Source organism: Protopterus annectens, chromosome 12.part0 (assembly GCF_019279795.1).
Source record: "Protopterus annectens isolate FY-2018-M chromosome 12.part0, PAN1.0, whole genome shotgun sequence".
Taxonomy (NCBI): domain Eukaryota; kingdom Metazoa; phylum Chordata; order Ceratodontiformes; family Protopteridae; genus Protopterus; species Protopterus annectens.
The window spans coordinates 1,179,090,730-1,179,114,517 of NC_056746.1; the positions used below are offsets into that span (position 1 = coordinate 1,179,090,730).

Here is a 23,788-nt window from a genome sequence, read left to right on the forward strand (position 1 = left end):
AGGAAGTTGCAGCATTTGTACCAGGAAAGAACCCCCCCCCCACACACACACACACACACACGCACATGCAAAATGCAATAAAGACGCATGTAGCTTGATACAAGAGTTGTTAGTATGTGTAAAACATTAATCCAAACTGAAATTACATGCAAAACATTGCACATTTTCACCTGTAATGAGCAAACTACATAAATACTAACACAATTTATTCAAATATGGCTTTATTTTAATAGAGCATTTACAATTAGTAGATAAAGTCTATTACTAGAGTGGGATATTCCATTTCTATTTGGGGCACAGAGAATCAGCAGCTTTTTCTGTATTCTGGGGGATGCCCCCTTTGAAAGAGGTACTAGTTCTTGGAAACAGAATCTTACAAATTACAAGTCTCCTTACTGTCACCAAGACTAATTATTGCAAAAACAACATCAGTTCACAACTGGTTGAATATATCATATCCCTTTTACACCAGGAAGAAAAAAATGAAAACTGTCTCCAGCATCTTAGATGGTAATGATATTCTGTACTGCACCTTACTCAAGACTGATTAACTGTGATGATTAAGATAGGTTAAAACCATAATGATGGACCTCGGGTAGGTTCTATTTAGTTATAAAGTCAAGATGAGCCAACAAGACCAAAATCAGGCAAGAGTGAAGCTAGCCTTAATTCAGGATTTTTTTTCCGTCTACAGGCGGTTTTTACATTATGCGTTCATACAGAAAACACAAAATGAAGGATAAATGGTCATTGCTTACATTTTCTCTTCTATAAGTACTAATCTGCTTCAAGGAGCTGTCAGTCTATTACTCACTTTGGTAGTTTTAGAAATGTAGGTTAAAACTATATTTGCAGGAAAGCTCATCAAATCAGAACTTGAAGCAGTCTTCCTGCCTGTCATAATGTTCGTCAGTTTCTGCTTTAGGACTAGTTTCAGAAATCTTTATTGGTAGTGGCTTCCCAAGGCTACATGCCACATATAGTACTCCATAAGCTTGAAACACCAGGTGGGTCCCTACAGTCTCCTTACTTCTGTTCTCCCTTAGGTCTGAGGTGTACTGCTACCTGTAGATTAAATTTTAAATTAATACCAGAGTACCATGCAGACATAAAGGGTGTCCTGAATTAAATAGCATGTGTGAATCTGTACTAGCTGGATAAACGGCTTACCAGGGATTGTTTTCCTAACACACCAGGGAAGGAAGATGAAGCCAAGTCTACCGAAAAAGGCAATTTCTCAAAGATCTGTTCTAACAGAAAACAAAATTATTTGCAGTCTCCTCCAGAATGTTGTGACATGCAAGGACCACCTTTGGCAGCTGAATCTGGTAAGGAAGGCGAGTAGGAAAACCCAAGTATTTTAGGATACTAATATCTGTACAACAGCTTGTCCACAATTCACTCTTCCTTTGGAGACCATAACTAGGCTGTGCCTTTGTACTGCATATCCATGCTTTGATACAGCTGCAGAACACAGGTCATTACATTTACCTGTAAAATGTATTTTAATACAGGAAAATTTATTACATTTTATAACAGAGTGAAATGCATTTAGATAACTGGTACTTCAAAAATTAAGACGACCCTATTTTTCAGTTGCAAATGAAACAGAACTCTGATTATTTTTCTAAAAGATTTTTTTTTTACATAAACAGTAATGTACATTATAATACATTCTGTCTGGTGAACTATCATACCAGTATAAAGTAAACCCAAAATCCATTTGAAGTAAAAATGGTGACTTGACTGTCTTTTTTGTCCTGTGCAGAAAATTAAATAAGCTCATTCACACATTAAAAAATAATTCATAAGTATATCTAGCATGTCAGTCGACTACTAATAAAAACTATCAAGGTTAACCTGGCCCTATTGGTTCAGAGGGAACATTTTTTGATGTTTTAATCTCAAGGTGAAGAAACTTCCCACAACAAGAAGTCTCAAATGAAGCAAACACCTCTTACAGAAGTCTGGATAACCTCTACTTCAGAGAAGACCTCCCACACTCTAAAACATGACAGGCTGAAACAAATGATCACTAATGCGCAAGCTTTAATGTGTCGTAAACAAAGCCCACAGAGTCCAGAACATGTTGTATCCAATATATATATATATATATATATATATATATATATATACACCTTTTATATACTTAACGTCATGGAGTATAAAATATTTGGAAGAGAGTTTATAGTCCACACTAAGACTTAAGTGAACTCAGAATATTCCTCACAACTGACCAGAAATTCATGATTGCAAGCCGAGCATCAAGATACACAGATTCAGACTATGGGTAAGAAGAGCATACATTGTGTTAGGGTCAGTTCCGCAGTACACACTCCACCCAATAACAAAACCAAGTACACTGAAAAGCCAAATTACTGAATACATAATCTGCAGAAAATACATTAAATGAAAGGAAAAAAAATACTGATGTCCTGATCAACCTGTGACAAACAGCAAAATAAATATTCAAACAAAAAAAAGAAAAAAATATATATAAAGTGCCAGGCTGCCAGCACCCCCCCCCCCCAAAAAAAAAAAAAAAACATCAACACAAAGGTCACCATATCACTTATGAAAGGAAACAATAAATCAAAGCAGACAAACTCTCTCCACAAGTATTTTGTTTCTTAATATCATAGCAATGACACTCGGCCATGCATACATGTATGCCTCTGAAGAATGCACAGAAATTCATTTTCTTCACACACCTACTGAACAGAAACTATCATAACCAGAATCACCCTTCAATCCTTTTCACACTCACTACTTGCTGACATTTCATTAGTATTTTCTGTCACAGACAACCCACATAGTAGTACCACAATACAGTAAGAATTACTTCCCTTGTCAGTAAGCACTGATAGAATTTTGATTCAGCAACCAATTTGGCTTATTTCTAATGAACTGTGGAGTGAGTGAATTAACAGAGAGAGTCTTTCTGCTTTGTGATGGATAAAGGGGAAGTGGGTTCCTCAACAGAAATCTGTGCAGAAAAGGGAAACATTTATTCATGATAGAAAGAAGCTACAAATATGCAGTCTCCAGAAAAAAATCAGAGCAATATCCACTGAATGCAAGGACAGATGAAAGATAGAAATGTTTTTTCTGTTAATAACAGAACCATCTATCACTACTGAAAATTAAAGGAAAGCTGCCAACAAAACTGTACTCTTTCTTAATAATCAAAATACTTTTTTCTCCCCACATATACTTACAATACAAAGATTTCTTTAAAAACAGCACAAAATCAGAGATGGCAAGATTTTGTGAAGTAGTACTTTTCATCACCTTAAAATGTAGATCTATTTATGATATTCTCACTAATGGAAAACTGCAGAAGAACCCTACTCACATTTGATGACAAATAGTGCAGTTATTACTTTTCCCAATACAATGAATGTCCTCAGGGTAATATATATCACCCCATTTTGTAAGATGGATTACTATAAATCAGCAACCGTAAATACATTTGTAGGAATCACAAAACCCAGTTTGGAAAATTATATTACCTTGCTTGTAAAACTGTGCTGTGAAAGTTTCTTTTTTATGTGCAGATTCTGAATACTAAGTCATTATTAGGGATTAATCTGACGGAGAAAGAGAAAAAATAATATTACTTTAAGTAAACTGGGGTGACAGGCAAGTCACTCACAGTTTAATTTACATCCATAGTATTACTGTGGTTTCCCAATCTCAAGTTCTTTGCTCTACTGACCATTCAAAGTACACTTCTGCAGTCCAATACAATGAAATGTGGGCAAGCCCACTGCCACATGATCAGAACTCTGTAATAATTTTTGCAATGAAATGTGGGCAAGCCCACTGCCACATGACCAGAACTCTGTAATAATTTTTGCATTCCATTCGTATGTCTTGGGGTAATGGGTACTCCCTGCATGCTTTGCATGGACATGTGGGAAGAGGGAAATGATTCCTTTGCATGTGCCCAGGATAGCCCTAAACAGAATTACGATACATGCATTTGAAATATAATTTGGTTGCATGTGCTGTAACCCCCACTGGCACAGATATGATGAAGGGTGTAGGACAACAGTAACTCAGAAAAGGCTCCTAAAAGTCAGTGCTGAGAAATGTGAAAACAGCATTTCATTTTATTTGCCAACCGCTAACAGGGCTTGAATGGGATGATACTATTTGGAATGCTAGGGCTTGAACCAGTAACATTATGTCTGCAATTGGAAATGTGAGCATTTTCTGTGATCATCATGGATCATTACATATATTCCACTCTCAAAGAACAATGCATTCCTTTTTCATACACATCTCTGAGATGCACTGCATAATCTCCAATAAGAATCTGATGCAATCGGTGCATTTGTCAGTAACAGAACGTTAAATAAACCTCATTTTTCTTATTCAAACGTTGAAATTAATGATGATTTTATAAGTAAGATTAAATGACTTATTTTAATTTTGGTTTGTAAATATAAAGTAGGTTTACCTTGCTTAAGTCTGATATCTGTGTGAGGTTGGAAGCCTAAAGTAAAATTAATCATTTATCAGATGGTGATATCTACTAAAAATGTTGCTCTGACCAAAAAAGGTACTTCCATTCCCAGTCACCTTGAGCTTTTGATTGAAGTCAATATATTTCATTAACTCTGTCACCAAAATACAACCTGTGCTCAGGGCCATAATCTGAAGTTTTCATTTTTCAGGCTGTTTGCTGCTGGAATTTGATATGTACAAGCTCTGTCAAAAAATATTTGCTTTAAGCTGGGGGGTATGAAAATATAGATTCCAGCTTCAAAAAATATTCAGAGTTTTGTTAAGGGATTTCTTTAGTCTGAAGTACACTGTCCCTAGACTGAAAAAAGTAAAAACAGTTAATATAAAAAAAAAATGAAGATGGCTGGGCCATTAGTACATCTTCCTGATTTTAAACAGGTTATGATGCTTTTTGTGACTGATAGGGTGAGAGCCATGGATTTGATGGTAGACTTTGACACTCAAGAGTTTAAGGAACTCACTTGGCAGCTGAGGCTCAAGGCCTCCATTAGTCCAGGAATAAATGATTCTCTCTCATTAGTTAGCATGAACAGAAAAGGCTAATGTCATGTAAATGTTTTTTAAATAATATAATAACAACATGTTACGATTATAGTAATTTAATGGTTTTACCAAAAGAATTGTTGGGAAAATTTCATGTACTGTTACTGATCGGTACCTTTTTAACTTAATTTTAATTGCTCTTTATAATTTATAATGTGTAAATTAGTGTGTTCTGATTGGTAGATAATTAGCATTTTAATAGGGGGAGTCATGTTTGAAATTATTCTTACTGAAGTCGGGATGAAAGTGCTAAGTCAAATTATTTAATAAAGTGTGTTTTGAGATATCTCAGTTGGTTTTCCATTTGTTTTACTTTTATTGTTTAGTTTAGTGTTCATTTGTTTTGGTTATATCTTCCCAGATGCCAGCTTACTGATTTTGAACATACAGCGCAAGCCAGTCTTGTTAAAATCCATACAATTCTGCAATAAGAAAATTCAGATGCATCCGTGCATTCATCCTAATATTTTACCAGATGGCCTACTGTTGTACAGAAATCATAATGTCATATCAATTAATCATAAGTTCTCTTCCCATGCCAGTGGTTCACCCTGATGATGGAGATAACCAAGGTTGAGGTTTTGGTTATGGATGGTGTTAATCACAACAAAATCAACTTTGTGATGCAGTCCTTAAAAACTATTTAAATTCTAACTGAATTGTTTGGTGTAGAAAGGGTCAACAGAAGAAGGCAAAAGACTGAAAAGTAACCCTGGGGAAATACATATATGGAGGAAGATTTGCATGAGAAGGACAATGCAGGAAACAGAAATGGTTTGACATGATGTACTTGGAACTCTCTTTTCATGTGCCACACACACACAAATAGTCTGATGGAGAAACCAACAGGATTCCATATAAATACATACTATCTTATAAAATTATCACATCCAGTTCAAAAGAAGTAGGCAATAAAGGGAGACAGCCAGAGGAATTGCTAGCAATTAATGAGCAAGTCATCATCTATGAACCTTTAACTGAACTCTCTTATTCAAAACTCTTGATTACTGGCCGTCATAGTGCAAGACTGATTACGCAGTCACTGGCTATTTGTTTGCAATCCTCTTTGTATTAGAAAAAGACATGACAGCAGGTGTGTTTGGTAGCAGAAAAAAAAATGGGCCCAAGGTTTTATGGTAAAAGTGTCCAATAAATGGATGTAAAGAGGGCAAGTGAACAAGAAATATTCAGGAATTCGGTATGATAACAGTTTATATAAACACTCACTGTATTCTTAGTGAGAAACTGGAAGCATCAGAAGCTTGCTGAAGAGATGCAAGACTCTCAACAAAGCTTTTTCTTGGTTAACATTCTGTGGCTTCACAGGCAGCAGACTTATTTAAAGTAAATACAAAATCACTGAAAGGTAAGTGCATGGTACTATCAAACTAAGGTATTCAACAAAGGTAAACAGAGTTTGTAAGCAAGATCCCAGTAAACTTCTATGAAGCTTAATCACCAAATGCTTTATATTAAGTGGGTTCAGTAGTTTTGCTACCCCATTTCAGTTGATGTAAACTCTGCAACCCATTTCACAGTGGTGAAATGACACTGCTGTCATTAAGAGGGACATGGTTCCCTCAAAATATTTTGTTCTGGAATGTCTGAGTATGACATTTCAGCTTAAGCAATGATTATGAAATGGGTTAATTTTTTTGGTAATCTAACTGGCAGTTGTATGTGTGTATAAACTATATGCTATGCAGGTAGGAAATGATTTAGCCATAGTCACTTTTGTCCATTTCATAAATGCCATAAGGTTGAGCTGAGTTGTATACTATATGTTAGTAACACACAGTTAAATGGACTGGGAAGCTCTCAACAACTGGCTTTTTGCCTTACCGCACCTTTAAAGCTATTCATTTTATAGGGGTCATACAGAGCTCAAGCACTGTTTACACTTTACATAATTTCTGACCGAGATGTAACACAATGACTGGCAGAATGACGAGAGTTTACATATTACTGGGACTTCATGTGCAAGGCAAGATGAATTAGGTTTTTAAAAAAATGTTCTACAGGCTTCTCCAGTCACTGTTTCTCCACTGCCTTGTTACATTACCTATGCAGCATGCAGATGCAAGTGTTGTGATCCAAACTCAAAATATTTTACTAAGGCTTCATACATTCCTCCTGAGATAATTTCATCACCCAGACATTGCTACCAGAAAAAAAAAGTTTCTCACTACATTTATTTTCTTAGCACAGAAAAAAAAAATTAAAAAAGGCAGTGATGTTTTTTCATACACATCAAGGGGAAGGCGGACAACTGTAGTCTAGTAAAACTGTGGCAGGAGGCCATGCTGTGATGAGGCCATTTGCTCATTTAATTTCTTTTCACAGCCTGCAGTGCCATTGGAGGCTTTTTCTTGACGACTCCTACTTATGAGAATTTCTGGTGGACTCAGGCCTGTGTCAGGGCTGATTCTAACCAATATGACCTCCTACAAGAAATATCTCAAATGGAAAATGTCTTCTGAAGCTGCTCACAAGTATGCATTTCTGTAAAAAACAAATATCATTCCACAGAAGTTCATACTAGAGTGTTCCTATTCTGTTTACTGATAGAAAGGTTGACTGCCATGTGAACATGATACAACTCTGTGTGCACAATTATTAAAACAAAGCTATGTCCATAACAAAGTCCCAATTTTTCCATTTCTTAGCTATCTCTTTTTCATGTGTTCATTTAAAACCACTAGATAAAGTCTGAACATACTGACAGCTGACTTGAGAATATCTAATGGCCAAAGGATGGTCTGAAAGTTAGCCCCTATCACACACACCTCGACGTGTGCATCCACTTCTGCAGCACTTTAGGAAAAAGATCTTTGAGTGCTGGAAGCTTCTGGAGACAAAGAGAGAAAGCAGCACAACACATGTATTGCCAAGCAAGTCTGAATTCTGCTGTTGCACACCAAAATCATAAACAGAAGGAGGAAACATCACAGTCCATCTAAACCATTCTCACGTTATCAAAAACTTATCAAAAGGGAAGGGAGTTTAAGTACCTTGGCTAAAGCACAGAACATGCCAGAATAAATGTTTAACAAGTTCCCCTATATACAAGAATCACAAGTCTAAACAAATGAGGGAAAAAGTAGAATTAGTGCCTCTGTCACCATTATCTTACAAAAACTAGAACTATAGACCCATGTGCAAATCAGAATGTGCACAATGCACAAGAAATTCCAGTTCTTCAGATTCAATACATCATTAACCTCAGGGGGTGAGGTGACAAACTGCATAGTTTTAGTTATAACGTACCATTTACAGTGTACCAGCAACTCTTGGCACTATGGTCCCATTCTGAACAAAATAAAAAAGACCAGTCCAAGGAAAGCTTTGCAGGTAGAGTTTTGCAGGATTTGTACCACACAATAGTCTGACATCAGATGTTAGTAAAAGATACTACAAAAATGCACAGCTGGGAAGAAACAGGAAGACATCACTTAGTAAAAACACAAAAAAGGAAATAGTAAGAATGTGAGCGCAATAAGGAAACAAGCGCTCCTAAGTGAACATTTGTACCACAAAAGGCACCTCTCACAAGTACAGTTTACATAAACATTCACTTAAAGAAGGAGATGCCAGTGATATGAGAGGTGGAATTCTGGTTGCACAGTACTGTGGATAATGAAACTTAACTGGACAATCCTTCACCTCACCCCTTTTTTTAAAAGCCCAAAAGGCCCTTCTGAATGGGAGCTAAAAGATACATTTGCATTTCAGCTACTGAGAAGTCTTTGTTACATGTGCTAGACAGTCTTTGGTACTAAGACCAGCATTGCAGTCTATAGATTTTCTCCTGGCTGGTACTGAGGTTCTGTGGATGTGAAGTAATCTTCAAGGAAAGCTTGGAGGTACTCAAAGGTGGGCCTCTCTTCAGGATCTTTCCTCCAGCACTGTAGCATAAGGTCATGCAAAGATTCAGGGCATTCGGCAGGGCACGGCATTCTGTAACCACGTTCTACCTGGTCCAGCACCTCACGATTTACCATTCCTAGCAAATAAGGAAAAAATGTGTTAATGTATGCCAGTGACAGAAGCTTGCATCTTAACTTTGCCACAGTTTCCATCCTAGAGTACTCTCATCACAATCAGCATACATTGTTATGACATTCACTTTCAACAAGCCAATCAAACACTTATTGTAGATCATCAATCTAGCCATAAATTCCACGAAAGTAGAATACACAAAAATTTTGTTTTTCAAATTTTAATACTTTTTTTTTTATCCTGGCACCTACTGTGAAGCAGCAATACCCTCTCCCAACAGATTAATTATCTTTTACTGGGAGCATATTTAAAATAATTTTAATGTAGCCTCAATTAGGTTCTACACTATTCAGTCAGAAAGTTTACAAGTTTTACACTAGCCTCCTATAACATGCTCTAACCAATCTAAATCTAGGTTGCAAAACACTTGACCAATTAACTTGCTTCCTACAGCAAATCATTTTTTTCTGTTAATTTTTGTCAATAAATACGTCTTACACTGCTAACAGATTGCCAAAAATCACAGTGGAATGGTCCTTTTCATTAATTTTACAGAATTACAGAGAAATCACCAAGCTAAGCTATACCATACCCTCACTTTGGTCAATGGGACAGACCTTAAAGACAATGGCACACTACCTGTGAAGCCATTTCCAGCAGAGATGGACCTTTATATGAATAAAACATGTGAAACTCACTACAGTCTGAAGTTATTGCGACTACTACTGAGCTTTTTTTTTTTGGAATGACAGCACTTAAACCATGGTTCTGCAAAGTCTTCACATAATCTGTCTCTCACTGAGCTGCAAAATAAAGGGTTATGCAAAAACTTACAACTGTATGCAACCAGGGCAGGATTTTGGTGTAATGCTGACTGACAGGACCACTTTTGGCTAACTTGGAATACATAATTGCCTGTGCAGAGGAGTACCTTACATAGCTTACTGCTACTTTTAGGTATATAACAATATACATTTTCTGTAAAAAGAAACATATATGTTTATATTTGGTTAAATGCAGTTCCACTTATGCCAAGCATAGTACGACAGAAAACACTTTGTGACAAATGTTTTGTGCTGCTAGATGATTTACAAAAGGACCCTCCTTGACTGGTCCTCAGTTGCTTTCAAATAGTAACATTCCACATTTATGGATGTTCTCAGCCTTTCCTAGTACGCATCAAGACACAAAACCCCACCAGTACACACAAGTGCATACCCTGTGCTTGCCAGTTTACCCCATTCCAATGGCATACACCTTTCCTGCAAATCAAATAGAAATTAAGATTTTGCTTTTAAAGATGCTGGTTGTGAAGGGAAAAGTATATGAAAAGAAAATGTTTAATGAATATTATATTTTGAAGTTAGTTTAATTTCAAAATGGATTCCTGACAGCATTAGTCTGCTTTTGATGATTTATTTCCTGCTGACATAAAAGTTGCCAGTATGGCCAGTATAGAACTATTACGGAATTTGTAACTTGTCCTAATATAAAAGTACAGTGACAATCAGGAAATTCTTAGACAGCAAAAATAATGCAAAAATGTTCATTTTTAATTGGTTAGTGGCTATAAAATAACAGTAACAATACAGTTGATTGTAGTCAAAAATAATATAAAAGAATGAACCTTTTTATACTCACAGAAACAGGACCTTTATCTCCTTGTCTCCTACTTCTGTGTTCTCTTTGCAATAAAGGAGATTATTCTCTGCTGAACTGTGTTGCCTGAATTTATTTAAGTACCGGGCGGCCACGGTGGTGCAGTGGTTAGCATTGCCGCCTCACAGCAAGAGGTTCTCTGGTTCGATTCTCGGCTGGGGTGCCTTCTGTGCTGAGTCTGCATGTCCTCCCTGTGGTCGCATGGGTTTCCTCCGGTTTCCTCCCACATCCCAAAGACATGCAGTAGGTGGATTGGACACTCTAAATTGGCCCTAGGTGTGAGTGTGTGCGTGTATGTGCCTTCTGTGGAAGGTTGGGTGCCGGGCTGGCAACTCGACACTGTAAAACTCCATTGCCATTCATGAGCGGACAGATGATCCGCTGTGGCGACCCCTAAGCGGGAAAAGCCGAAAGAAGAAGAAGATGATGATTAAGGAACAAACTTAACCAAATTAAAGACAACTACAGCAGCTGAAGGAGGCAACGTCCATTCATTGGGGGAGGATATGGTAAATGCATATGTTTTATCTGATGTCACAGATTTGCTCTGATGGTTCTTTCGTTAAAGTAACCTCAAGGATGGAAGGAATTTATCATAACAGCAGATGTTTGAATGAACACTGCTGCAGTAGCCACTCCCTCCCACAACTCCCCTTGTTTGTTTGGTGTGTTTATTTTATGCCGGGGTATGAACGTTTATTTTTTTGTTGTTCCTAGCACAGTCCTTTCAGGGCTAAGCCTCCCTTTCTCTGCTGGTAGGAAAAATCTGAAGGGCTTTGCATCCAAGCCTTCTGATATCCAGAACCCAGAGATGGAGCAGCAGCCAGTGGGTTGCCAGTAGCCTTTGTAGAAGGCTTATTACCACCAATTCAGGAAGAAACCAAGAAGGTTTGCTTAAACTGGAAAAGTTCAGGCATTCATAAGATTGTTAACCAAGCACAATATGTGGCCAACAATATAGTTAGGGGAAAAACATAAGCAATTAGTAGCCATTCATGTACAACAGTCTGATATTGATTCACAGGGAAGGGGGAGAAGGAATCATGGAGAAATATGCAGATTTAGATTCTTTCAACCACAAGCCCCAGAACAATATCAACAAACTTCTTAACCACCTATGTCACCACAAGTCCCACAATGCAAACCGCACCTTAACAATTTCTTTAACTGTGGACAAGTGGGACTGGTTTAATGAATGCCTACTTGCTACAAAGACAAATGTGCCAAATGTCCAAGTGCCACAACAAGCAGAAAGATACCCTGAGATTTGGAGTACCGTTTAACAGCTACTAGAGTGGCAACAAGATCATTAGGAGAGACACGAAGAGGAACCACAGTTATTTCCTTTGGTACCAGTTGACCAAGAAAGTCGCTTCATTAATATTACAGTGTGCACCTCTTCTAGTAATTTCTTTGTTGACACAGGAGCTTCTGGATCAATGATTACTTTAGCAAATGCTGAAAACCTCCAACTGTCCACCAAAGTAGTACGGTGACAAGGAGTTTTCAGAGCCCATCTAGACTACTCAGAAACTAAGCCCATTCTAATCCAAACAGGCCCATTAAAAGAGCAACAAGCCTTTACAGTAGAAAATACAGCCCCATTAAACCTTTTAGGCAGAGACTTGTTATGAAAGTTGCAATGTACTCTTTACTGTACTCCAGGTGGAGTTTTCCTTGATATTCCAAATGAACCCTCTCCTTTGGGACTATGTTCAACTTATATTTATAGACATCAGAACAAACTGCAGATATTGCAGATTTGGAAGGGCTGGAAATAGTCTCTCCACAGCTGTGGACTATTCATGAAAAAGAGGTAGTACTTGAAGGATGCTGAACCTTTAAATGTAGTTTTAAAACCTTTTCAGCATGTACCTATGACTGTCCAGTATCCTTTGCCGACTGGAGCAGAAAAAAATAATCAAACCTGTCATTTCTACATTACTCCAGCAAGGAATAATTGTACTGACTCAAAGCCCATGCAACATGCCTGTATTACTAGTTAAGAAACCAGGAAACTAAAACAATGAGTGAAAAGGTCACACACAAAAGAAATCAGTAAAAACCAAAAGAAAAATCTAGCAAGGCTACAGTTTCCACTTTGTGATACCTTAAAGCCTCTTATTAGAGGCAACATGGGATATATGCCATATATCCCATGTTGTCATCTAATATAAGAGGGTTAAGGTAACACACAGTGGAAAGTCTAGCCTTGCTAGATTTTTCTTTTGGTTTTTACAGTTAGGAAACCAGGCAAAGCACAGAGATTTGTGAAAGATCTACATGCAGTTAATTCTGCAGTCCCTAACCTGCCACAACATTAAGTTAGATTCCAACAACTGGCTACTTTCTCATTGATAAATATAACTTTGCTTTCTTTTCAATTTCTATACAACCAGTCAGTATGTTTGCATTTACATATAGAGGACTGCACTATACATGTATGAGATTGCCACAAGAGTATGTTGAATTACTTACTCTTTTTTCTAGAGAGATGAAAACACAGTTGGAGAAAATTGTATTCTCGTGTAAATCTACACTAATTCAGTACTAGATGATTCACTTTTGACTTTAGACTCTCATTACAGTTGCTAACAAGACACCATTCTTTTTTCTGACCAAACTAACAGATTTAGAAATCAAGGTTAATAAAGGAAAACTGCAGTTGTGCAAACTGCAGGTTCATTATTTAAGGTACCTTGCTTTGGAAAGCCCTAGACAAATTCTACTCTCATATTACTACAATAACAATTGCACCACACACTACAACAACTACGGGCATTTCTGGAACGGACAGGTTTATTGTCGACAATGTATTTCTAACTATGCAAAAGCAGCAAACCATTATTAGAATTAAAGAAAGACACTCCTGAACAAGAATGCCATGAGCAAGCTTTTGTCCAGTTAAAAAAATTACTGTTCAACTCTCCTGCTCTTGACTTGTCAGATTATTCAAAAATGTTCTTATTCTGTTTTGAAAGAAATAAGGTAGCATTAGGATTACTATCACAAAGTAGACATGATAGTTTTAGATCTACTGCTTATTTTAGTGCAAGTCATGATCCTGTAGCTGCAGCCTCCCCACTACCTTAGGGGGGAGGCTGACAGCAGACTTGCTAGAAATTATGACTGCTGTTGCTCTGAGGCACGAGACCTACATGGCAGTTCCACATTTGGTAGAAGTGTTGTTATTAAAGACCACAGTGAAATACTTATCTGCTGCACATCTGCTGCACAACTGTGGAAATATGAACGGTCTTCACTTAACAACCCTTCTTTACAGAGCATCAGATGCCTACCTCTTAACCCTGCCTCTAACTCCTACAGTGAATGAAGGAGAATCTCGACTGTCTTTTCGAAGTTGTGTGTTGCTCCTAGGTCTGATTTGAAGGACGTGGCATTACCTACTCCCAAATTACTTCTTTTGTCAATGGGTGTTGTGTCTAAAAAGAAGACTGCACTTCAGTAACAGCAGTTTCTTTCTGTACTCAGGAAAGAATTCTGCTTACTGGTCAATTAAAAGAAAATGTGTCTGCTCAAACAGCTGAACGTGTAGCTATTAGTGAAGCATGCAAAGAATAAAGCAGTGAAAATGTTCAGATTCACGTTATGTCCGTGGGGTAGTTCATTATTTTAGGAAACTGGAGAGAAAAGGGGTATTTAACCTCAACAGGGACAGAAATTAAAAACGTGGATTTAGTTCATGAACTATTGATGGCATTATCACTGCCAAAGCAGACAGCAGTGGTAAGGTGTGCCACACATAAAAATGATGACTCATACATTTCAAAAGGCAAGTGTTTTGCTCATATGGCATTTAGACAGGATGCATTGTCTTATGCTGTTAAGGCTTTATTTTTTGCAGCAACTTTATAAAACTAACACACGTCTCTTTACAGAAATTTTTAGCTTTCCTAGAGCAAATGATGACTCTGAAAGGGTGAGGTAGACCTGTGATGGCTGCAGCCATACTGCAGACCTACTGTGGCACTATCTGGACGGGCAGCTCATAGCCCCATGCAATTTTTTTTTAACTCACTTGGTTAAAGCTTACAAGTTAGCTTTTCACATGATGAACAATGCACTAGTAAAATAATTTCTGAATGACTGCTATGTCCCTCATGCTTTGGAAGAGACTCAGCATTTTCTAATTAACTGTATCATTTTAGGGTATAACGTGTCAAAAAGTATACCCTGACAGTGTTTGAAAACAACATGGGGACCATTTTGTTTCCTTCAGTACAATTTTATTGAGCTCTCACAATTAGAAAAGTTTACATATGTCTTACAGATTGCTGATGCTTTTTCTGGATATGTAGAAGCTTATCCATGTGCTAATAATGATGCAACTTCAGTAGCTAAAATTGCTTTTTGAATTGATGCCCAGATTTGGACTACCTTGTTGCATACAATCAGACCACAGAATGTGTTTCACAAGTCAAGTGATTAAACAAATCACTAAAACACTGAACGTTAAAATGCAATACCACTGTCCACATGGATTGTAAAATGAATGAATCAGACCGTTAAAACTTTCAAAGTTATGTGAGGAAATTGGTCTTAAGTGGCCAGAAGCTCTACCCTAGTTTTATTTAGTGCAAGAAGTGCAGTCAGTAATACTGGGACATTTTCTCCTCATGAGATTCTCATGGAAAGACCCATGTGAATATCTGTCACAATTCTACCCAGAAATATGAACTTTTTAAAAGTAGATGAATCTGTTTTTCTTTACTGAAAGTGTCTCCATTCTGTCTTGCACCATCACCATAACAAAGTTTTGGAGTCTCAGAAACAGCCTACAATAAATGACCAGCATGATTTACACCCAGGCAACACTGTGTTTATCAGATTATTTTCCCCAAAGTTGAGCCTCATCTCCATGATGGAAGGGACCCTACTTGCTTTTGCTCACCATTGCCACTGCCATTAGATGTGAAGGACTGCCCACTTGGATCCATGTGTCACACATCAAGAAGGCCCTCCCTCATGACAAATGCAGATGAGATGCCGTTGATGTCACTCTTTCTGAGACTGCAGATCCAATCACAAATCATACCTGATGAAAAACCAGGGAAACCACTGCATCTGGAAACTAATTTTTGAAGCTTTTTAGCTACACAATAGTGGTTGGTTTCGGAAGTTAAATCTAGTAATTCAACAATATCCTCATCAGAGATAAAACTCAGCAGTTCTTCTTTAACTTCAATGTTATTTCCATTAACGTCACAATTGTAATTGAAAATTAATGGTTCATGTTTTTGTGTGTGTGTGTGTGTGTGTGCTCGTGCATGCTACTTGATGGGATATGGCATTAAAATACTTTTAATATTCAAATGTTCAATTAATCCTGGAGAGTGCCTAGCACTTAATTTAATTTGGCAAAACAGTTTCACCTTTTCTAAGCCTTGTGTGTATCTATATATATATATATATATATATATATATATATATATATATATATATATATATGGATCTAGGACTATTCACTGAAAGCACATTTCACTGAAAGCTCAATTTAGTGAAAACCCAATTCACTGAAAGTTATATATAGCCTTTTCCCCAGTGTTGTGTGACACTGGAGTTAGTATATATAATAAGGGGGGTGGGGGGCACCGCCCCTCACATAGTTTGGATATATATTAAGATCAGAAAAAAGTAATTTATTGGAATTGCAAGTATCCATGTAAATAGTTCAAAATATTTAAAATAGGTGGGGGGCTACACCGACCACACCCCCCCCCTTACTATATATACTAACTCCAGAGTCGCACTACAGTGGAGAAAAGGCCATATATAACTTTCATTGAAATGTGTTTCAGTAAATTGTTTTTTCAGTGAATTGAGCTTTCAGTGGCTTGTGCACAGTCAAATGTGTTTCAGTGAAATGTGCTTTCAGTGAATAGTCCTAGACCCATATAGATATATATATATATATATATATATATATATATATATATATATATATATATATATATATAAATAATGTGTGTGTGTGTGTACCACTTCCCCTGAGCTTTATATATTCAGGATCTAGAGGAAATGATAAAATTTCTTCGTAACTTCTATATACTACAGTGTAGTTATACAAGTCAATATTATTGTTGTTTGACTGCAAAGCATGTGGCTTGTTGGTCTAAGAATGTGATTATCATTTTGGGTGTGGCAGGTCCCGGGTTAATATCCTGGACAAGCCCAATGTTTTTAGCAGGTGTTTGGCATACAAATTATGGTCTTCACCCATAAACATATTGAACTGGGTTGCATTTTGACTCCAGGGTACTAGCTGGGCTGAAAACGAACCATCAGGACAGTTAGCCTAGTATTAATCCATGAACCTATGTACGTTCAATAATCCTTAATTTTCTTTTGGCCTTACTAATATAAGAAGCATCACAGGTAGTATGGCACAATAAACCTCCACCAGCTGCAAGATGCTGTTGCAAATGTATTCCTCCATAATGCCTGCATGAGTACCAAAGTGACTGAAAACCACAAGCACTGTTGATATATACTGGCATCAAATATGAGTAACATAAATCCAGGTACCCACTTATTTTTAAATGTTTATTCATTCACTCATTCTATTTGCTGACTGTGACAGCCTGAGTGATCTAGAGTCCATTTTCAGAGGTAGTGTCATGTAGTGAGAATAGCTACAGATTACAAACTGATATAAACAGGTAAATACAAAAGATATGACACACAGGAAATTATATAAATAGAATACAGACAACAGTAATAATAGGTTCACAGGTAGTTAGTAGGCATGTAGTCGAGTAGACTGTGCCTAGAAGTCCCATTTGCTCTAAAGCACTGTCTGGATATATGACTTGCTCAAGGTTACACAGTAAGCAAATGAAGATGGGAAGAGATTCTAACCCTGTACACCCTTGGTATGGGAAGGAGCTCCTTAACAAGCCAGCACTTCAGTCTTCTGTGCTAACTGCCAGAGTAAAATAATAGGTAAGTAAACAATGCTAGTACACAGAAGAAACAAACACATTTAATAACAACAAAAAGTTAAGCAACACTGTACGAGGTAATTTGTGGAGGTGAGTGGAGATAAGAGATGACGGAGTGACAGTGAAATCAAAGGGCTAGTGCTAATAAGTGGGCGATCATATTATATAGACAGGAGAATTAGTGCAGAATTAAACAGATGAGATCAGAAAAGCAAAGGATTAGGTAAGAAAGACAAGGAGGTTGGAGTGTTCAGGAACAAATCCAGGATTTAAATTTGTGCAGAAACACATGTAGTGTTTATGTTCGCATTCTCTTCTGTGAATTCTCCCTGGGAACTGCTTATCTGTAGCTTCCAGCTTCTACTCATAACGCTTCATTCATTCATTTGTACAATAATTACTGAATCATGGAGGAGAATCCCCTGCCACAAAAAATTTATAACAGAATGATACGCAGACAATAACTTATGAAAGTTTTTCCCAGAGCAGAACAGTAAGCTGGAGCCATGGTGTAGGGGGTAACACTCCATCTATAGCCCAGGGGACCTGGTTCAAAGGAGGATAACACCCCATTTACAGCCCAGGCGACCTGGCTCAAAGGGGGATATCACCCTGTCTATAGCCCAAGCGACCTGGTTCAATTAGTGGCTTGGGTGACTGAGGTGGCAGGGAGGGATGGGCATGCCCACCCCACAGTTTTTGAAGGTTCATCTAAGGCTCCCCTTGAGGGAGTCAAACTCTACAGACGTAAGCAGGCGAGTGCAGGGGTGATAGGATGGGAAAACTATGGTAGGTCTTAAAAAAATTTCCCAAGCTGAAACAGTGATGACAATATTCTAAGGCTGCCCTTACTGTCTGCACTGGCCCCAGCCCAATATTGCAGTTAGCTGGAGGGGGTCACCTGAGGGGGAGGGCACTGGGGTTCATACAGCAAGAATGATACAAGGGAGCAAAGGGAAAAAAAATGATTATTATAGGTAATGACAGTTTTACATAGTAGCACCTGATATTAGGTGCGGCATATCTTCACTATCACATATACAGAGGCTAATCTTTTACATTCTGATTTACAATTTTTATCAGTGTGCAAGTTAAATTTCAGGTGGCTATTAAGGACAACACCCAAATAAAGGACAATATCAGTTCTTTCAATACGCTACAGTCACAATAAAAATATGAATCTTCAGAGTATAATCAAAAATATACATTACTTGCATTTTAAATAAGTTTAACATAAAACTATGCTTACACACCTTATTCTGTAACTTTTGCAATGTTAAAGTGTTTTAATAGAGTTCAAGTGATGCTGACATATCAACTGCAGCACATAATATTAAATATTACCTGTATACACAACTGAAATGATTTATAGTATCAATAACAGCTGTAAATAGCAGAGGGTCCATTATGCATTATGGATCTCACATGCTTGTATTAATGCACAGGAAATGGCACTTCCAACTCTGGTGATGCTTCATTTACTGGTAATACAAGACAAAATCCACTCCAGGGCACTACTAACCATCAGTAATTCAAATGAGTATATAATATCCAGACAGCCTACATTGTAAAACATATTTAACAAATCAATAAACTGGGCTTAACCTGTTTTAGAATTATCAAGATCAGTGTACACCTTTTCAAGTTGTGTCAGAATTGCTTTACTAATGGAACATCCTTTACAAAATCTACATTATATACCCAAGATAAGCTTATTTTTTTCCAAATATTCACAAGAGCCTGATTCTCCAAGATCCCATGTGTAGAAGTGATGGCTAACAGGAAACTAATTTTTCAAGATATATACTTAAACTTCACTGAGATAACAGGCTCACACTGCTAATCATGAAGTTCAGATCCCACGAAAGACAGAGGTTTTTTGAAAGGAGGACAGAGGTCCAATATTCCTTTAGGGGACTATAGAGATGATCGGTTATCCTCTCTGACCACTGAATAACCATGCAGGCTGATCAGCCAGGGATGAACAGGGTATCATTCTATCAAAAAATATATATATTTTCCACTTGGAGGCATACACCTGCTGAGTGAAAGACTTACTAGCAGCTTCAGTGACCTCTGATATCCAGCCAGTGTGCTTGAGGGTATACATCAATGGCCAAACTACTGGTGGTTCACCCCATGTGTGGATGGAAACAACCTTAGCATTGACAGAATGGCTTACTGTATAACCAGAGACCTGAGAGCAAGAAACCATGCCCTTCTTGACCACCAATGGTGCTCTTTTGGAATTTCTCTTTATGGCAATGCCCCAAATTATAATTGGGCTGCATGGAAGACCCAACTGCAAGAGTTCTTGAAGACCATAGTCTTTCTAGGCAAAATTCCTCTCCATCCTTCAGCTTTGAGTAGCAGGATTAAATCTCTGGCCTTGAGGCAGTTACAGATGTTCACAGGATCATAGGAGGTTACTAAGCTAATGGCACTGAAGTCCTTATAAGCCTAGCCAAGAGTGTAGCCCATGTTTAGACAAGTCAGCACCCAAAGCCCTCTGTCCAGCAGGGACACAGGTGGAATCCCAGGGGTGGATTTTCCATCTCCCATCCAGCTGTCCAGGTTACGCTTAAAAAGGGATAATGAGGTACTCTACTTGATGTGGAGAGGGAGTCTATTCCACAGATGGGGGAATCTCTGGGACATAAATCTGTCCTGCCAACAAGTCCTATTGATATCACGGACCAGGTTGAGGTCACATGTATGGGTTGCTTGAGTGGAGCTTGACTTGCAGATATGCAGCAGTTTGACCAAGGCGGAGTCTGAGATTGCTTTGTATGCCAGACAGAGGTCACCTCTGAGGAGACTGTATGAAACTGAGTAGAGGGAAAGGGCTTTTAGTCTGTGTTTGGTAGATGTTTAAGGCTCTGGATTCTCCTGGTGAGGAACCTCTGTGGTCTCTCCAGCTGCTGCATGTGCCTTGCGAAGTACATGCCGAATGGGGCTATGTACACAATAACTGGCCTTATAAGGGAAGAATACAGGGATGTTATGACCTGTTTGTCCCTGGATGAGATAACCTTACTTATGAGGTGGGCCATGGAGAAAGTTTTCTGTACAATGGAAGCAACATGGTGGTCAAAAGTCAGGTTACTATCAACCTGGATGCCCAAGTCCCTCACTACTGATTGTGTACTTGGGACGTTGTTATTAATGTGATAATATGTGATGTTGTCACTCTCCCCAAAGAGGATGATGATGCATTTTTGGCATTCAACTTGAGGCCATGTTTCTGGCACAAGTCATTTGTTTGGGTGAGACCCTCTTGGAGGACGTCCACATCACTTGGGGAATTGATGACTGTGCCCAGCTTGCAGTCATCTGCAAACTTGGTCAGCCATAGCCCACTGGGTTTGGCCTGCACCTCAGAGAAGTATATCCCAAATAACAGATGTCCCAAGACTGATCCCTGGGGTACACCACTCATTACGGGTCGACTGCTTGAGGTGGCTACCCCTATTTTGATTAGGTGGGTTCTATCAGTGAGCCAGTTTGCTACTCATCTGGTAATATACGAATTGATGCCTAGTTGAGAGAGTTTATCTACTATGCCTGAATGGGGAATAGTGTCAAAGCTTTGGTCAGGTCAAGGTAGGCAGTGTGCACAGTCTTACCCTCGTCCTTGGTTTTGGTGACTGTCTCCAAGAAGTCGACCAGATTTAACAGACATGACCTCCTCTTGACAAAGCCAAACTGTGTGGGGTAGAGTGTTTGTAGGTTGCCAATGTCCCTGTTAATAAGGTCCATGATAATCTGTTCCATGGCCTTGCAGATCAAGCTAGTTAGGCTGATGGGTCTATAATTTCCTGGATCGGTGGACACTTCACCTTTGTGTAAAGGGATAACAGTGGCTGTCCTCCACTCGGCTGGGACAAAGCTGGCACATGAACTTTGGTTGAATAGGGTGCTCAATGGTGCTGCAAGTTCATGCCTGAGTTCATGTAAGATGCAGCCTGGGATGTTATCGGGTCCCATGGAGGCTGTATTCTTTGCCTTTGAGAGGGCAGTGATGACCTGTTCCCTAGAGATAAGGGGTGGGGGGCAGGTACTGGGGATGTCCTGATTTACTGATCGGGGGACAGAGGGGAGAAGTTTCTACTGAATCTGTCAGCCAGTAGGATTGGCTATATCTACAGCATTTGTGTATGTGGTGTCCTTGACCACCAGTTCTGAACAGATCTGGGTGCTTCCTTAGAGATTGTGGACATATGTGAAGAAGGCCTTATGACTGTCTCTAGTAGATGTGGCCAATTTGGGCTAGCAGTTGGCTTTAGAGGATTTCACTAGTGCTCTTATTTGCTTGTTCAGGCTAAGGAGAGATTGCTTCCAGTTGGGCACCCACTCCTTCTTGGTCCTAGACAGCAATTTTTTTCCTTTTGTTATACTTTTATTGCAGATGTCCACCAGACAGGTTTACTCTTCCTTGCAGAGGATGATTTTGTCCTGTCAGGTATTCCTGATCCCGTGCATTTATATAATTGCTCGTATAGTACTCTGGTGTAGATTTGGACACTGATGCCAATTCCCACTGTAGGGGAGGGGGCTGTGAAGCTGTTTATACCATCCCTCAGGAGGTTGTAATCAGTTTTGGAGAAGTTTTTTGTTTGACCCTCGTTGGGGGGGGGGGGGGGGTCAGGGGAGATGGTGACTTTGAAAGTGACCGCTTCATGGTCGGATCTTACCAGGGAGGATGATACCACAAGGGTGCTGCAGTGGTTACTCATGTTGGTTAATACCAAGTCGAAGATATTATCACCTCTTGTGGGGTTATCGACTAGCTGTTCCAAGGCATTTGCATTGATAAAAATTGAGGAATCTCTGGGCATTTGTGTTCTGGTATGAGCAGTTTTTCCAATCTATGGTCAGTTAATTAAAGTCACCCAGGATCAGGGTAAAGGGTTGAATCTTGATAGATCTGAAGAGGTCCAAACACACAACACAAAATATCCACAAAATACACTCAGAAGGCAATCACTGAAACAAACTCCAACTTTTAATGGTGCTTCTGGTACCTTGGCAAACAGCCTTCAAGGAATAACATAAGCCACCACCCATTCCCATTTTATATCAAACTGCTCCAATTAAACAATCATCTCATCACCCAATAATCTACTACAAGAAGCTGCTTAAACAAACATACCATTAAAAAGTTGTAAAATATTTTTCCATATACAATAAGTTAAAAAACATCATCCATACAATATTATAACTTATACATTTAAATTCACATCCAGATTCATACCTTTAGGTTTTAAAGTATTATAATTTAGACTGAACCTGGTATCCTGCTGTGTTTTGCCCGCAGCTATGCTATTATCTTTATGGCCTTTTATGAGAATAGATTTATTTATTCTACAGAATTTTTTGCAAAGAATGTTATTTTGTTGTTACATTGATAATTTAATTTTTATCTGTAGAGGGAATTTGGATGAGTTTTCTGTATTTATTGATCAGTTAAACCAGAATGAACTGGGGGTTGCAGTTTACTTTTACTGTGGACAGAACAAATATACAATTTCTGAATGTGAAATTATATGTTAAGGAAGATTTGAAGGTAGAACATAAACCCCATGTGAAGCCTACTGCAGTTATTTTATTACAAGCCAGTAGCATGCACCCAATCACATCTTATGGAAGCATTGCCTATGGGTGAATTTAAAAGGATTTATGATAAGAATTTGATGGAAGAAGAGTTCATGAAGGTGGAATGGAAATTGTTGCAAAGGGTTTATTCTACTATTAGTTTAAAAAAAGCTAAGGATAGTGTGTTAAAGGTTGGGGGCAGCAGCTGTGGTAGGATATATAATACTTATGATGGTTTTAAAAGTCATCATTCATATCAGGAAACTGATAGGCAGGATAAAGTACTTTTTGTTAGCAGATTTTCCCCATTTTCTGATATTTTGAGGAGGTCAGTGAAAGATTTGTGACCAGTGGTATGTGAAGATGAGCAACTAAAGCATTTGTTCCCTTCACGTTACATTTTCTTATCAGAGGTATTTTAAATTTAAGGGAGTTATGTTTTAAGGTGGTTTCTTTACAGGGGGGTTAATATGGTTCCTTCCCTTGTGGAAGATGTA

General features: G+C 38.3%; 1 protein-coding gene across 1 annotated transcript in view; it reads right to left on the bottom strand.

Moving 5' to 3' along the window:
* Positions 1 to 204: 204 nt before the first annotated feature.
* SRC (SRC proto-oncogene, non-receptor tyrosine kinase) overlaps positions 205 to 23,788 on the bottom strand; it is a gene marked incomplete in the record, with an annotated part of 1,446,557 nt that continues 1,422,973 nt past the window's right edge. Inside the window, 1 exon segment of the mRNA XM_044090212.1 lies at positions 205 to 9,079. Within this exon segment, the coding sequence (XP_043946147.1) occupies positions 8,871 to 9,079 (209 nt within the window).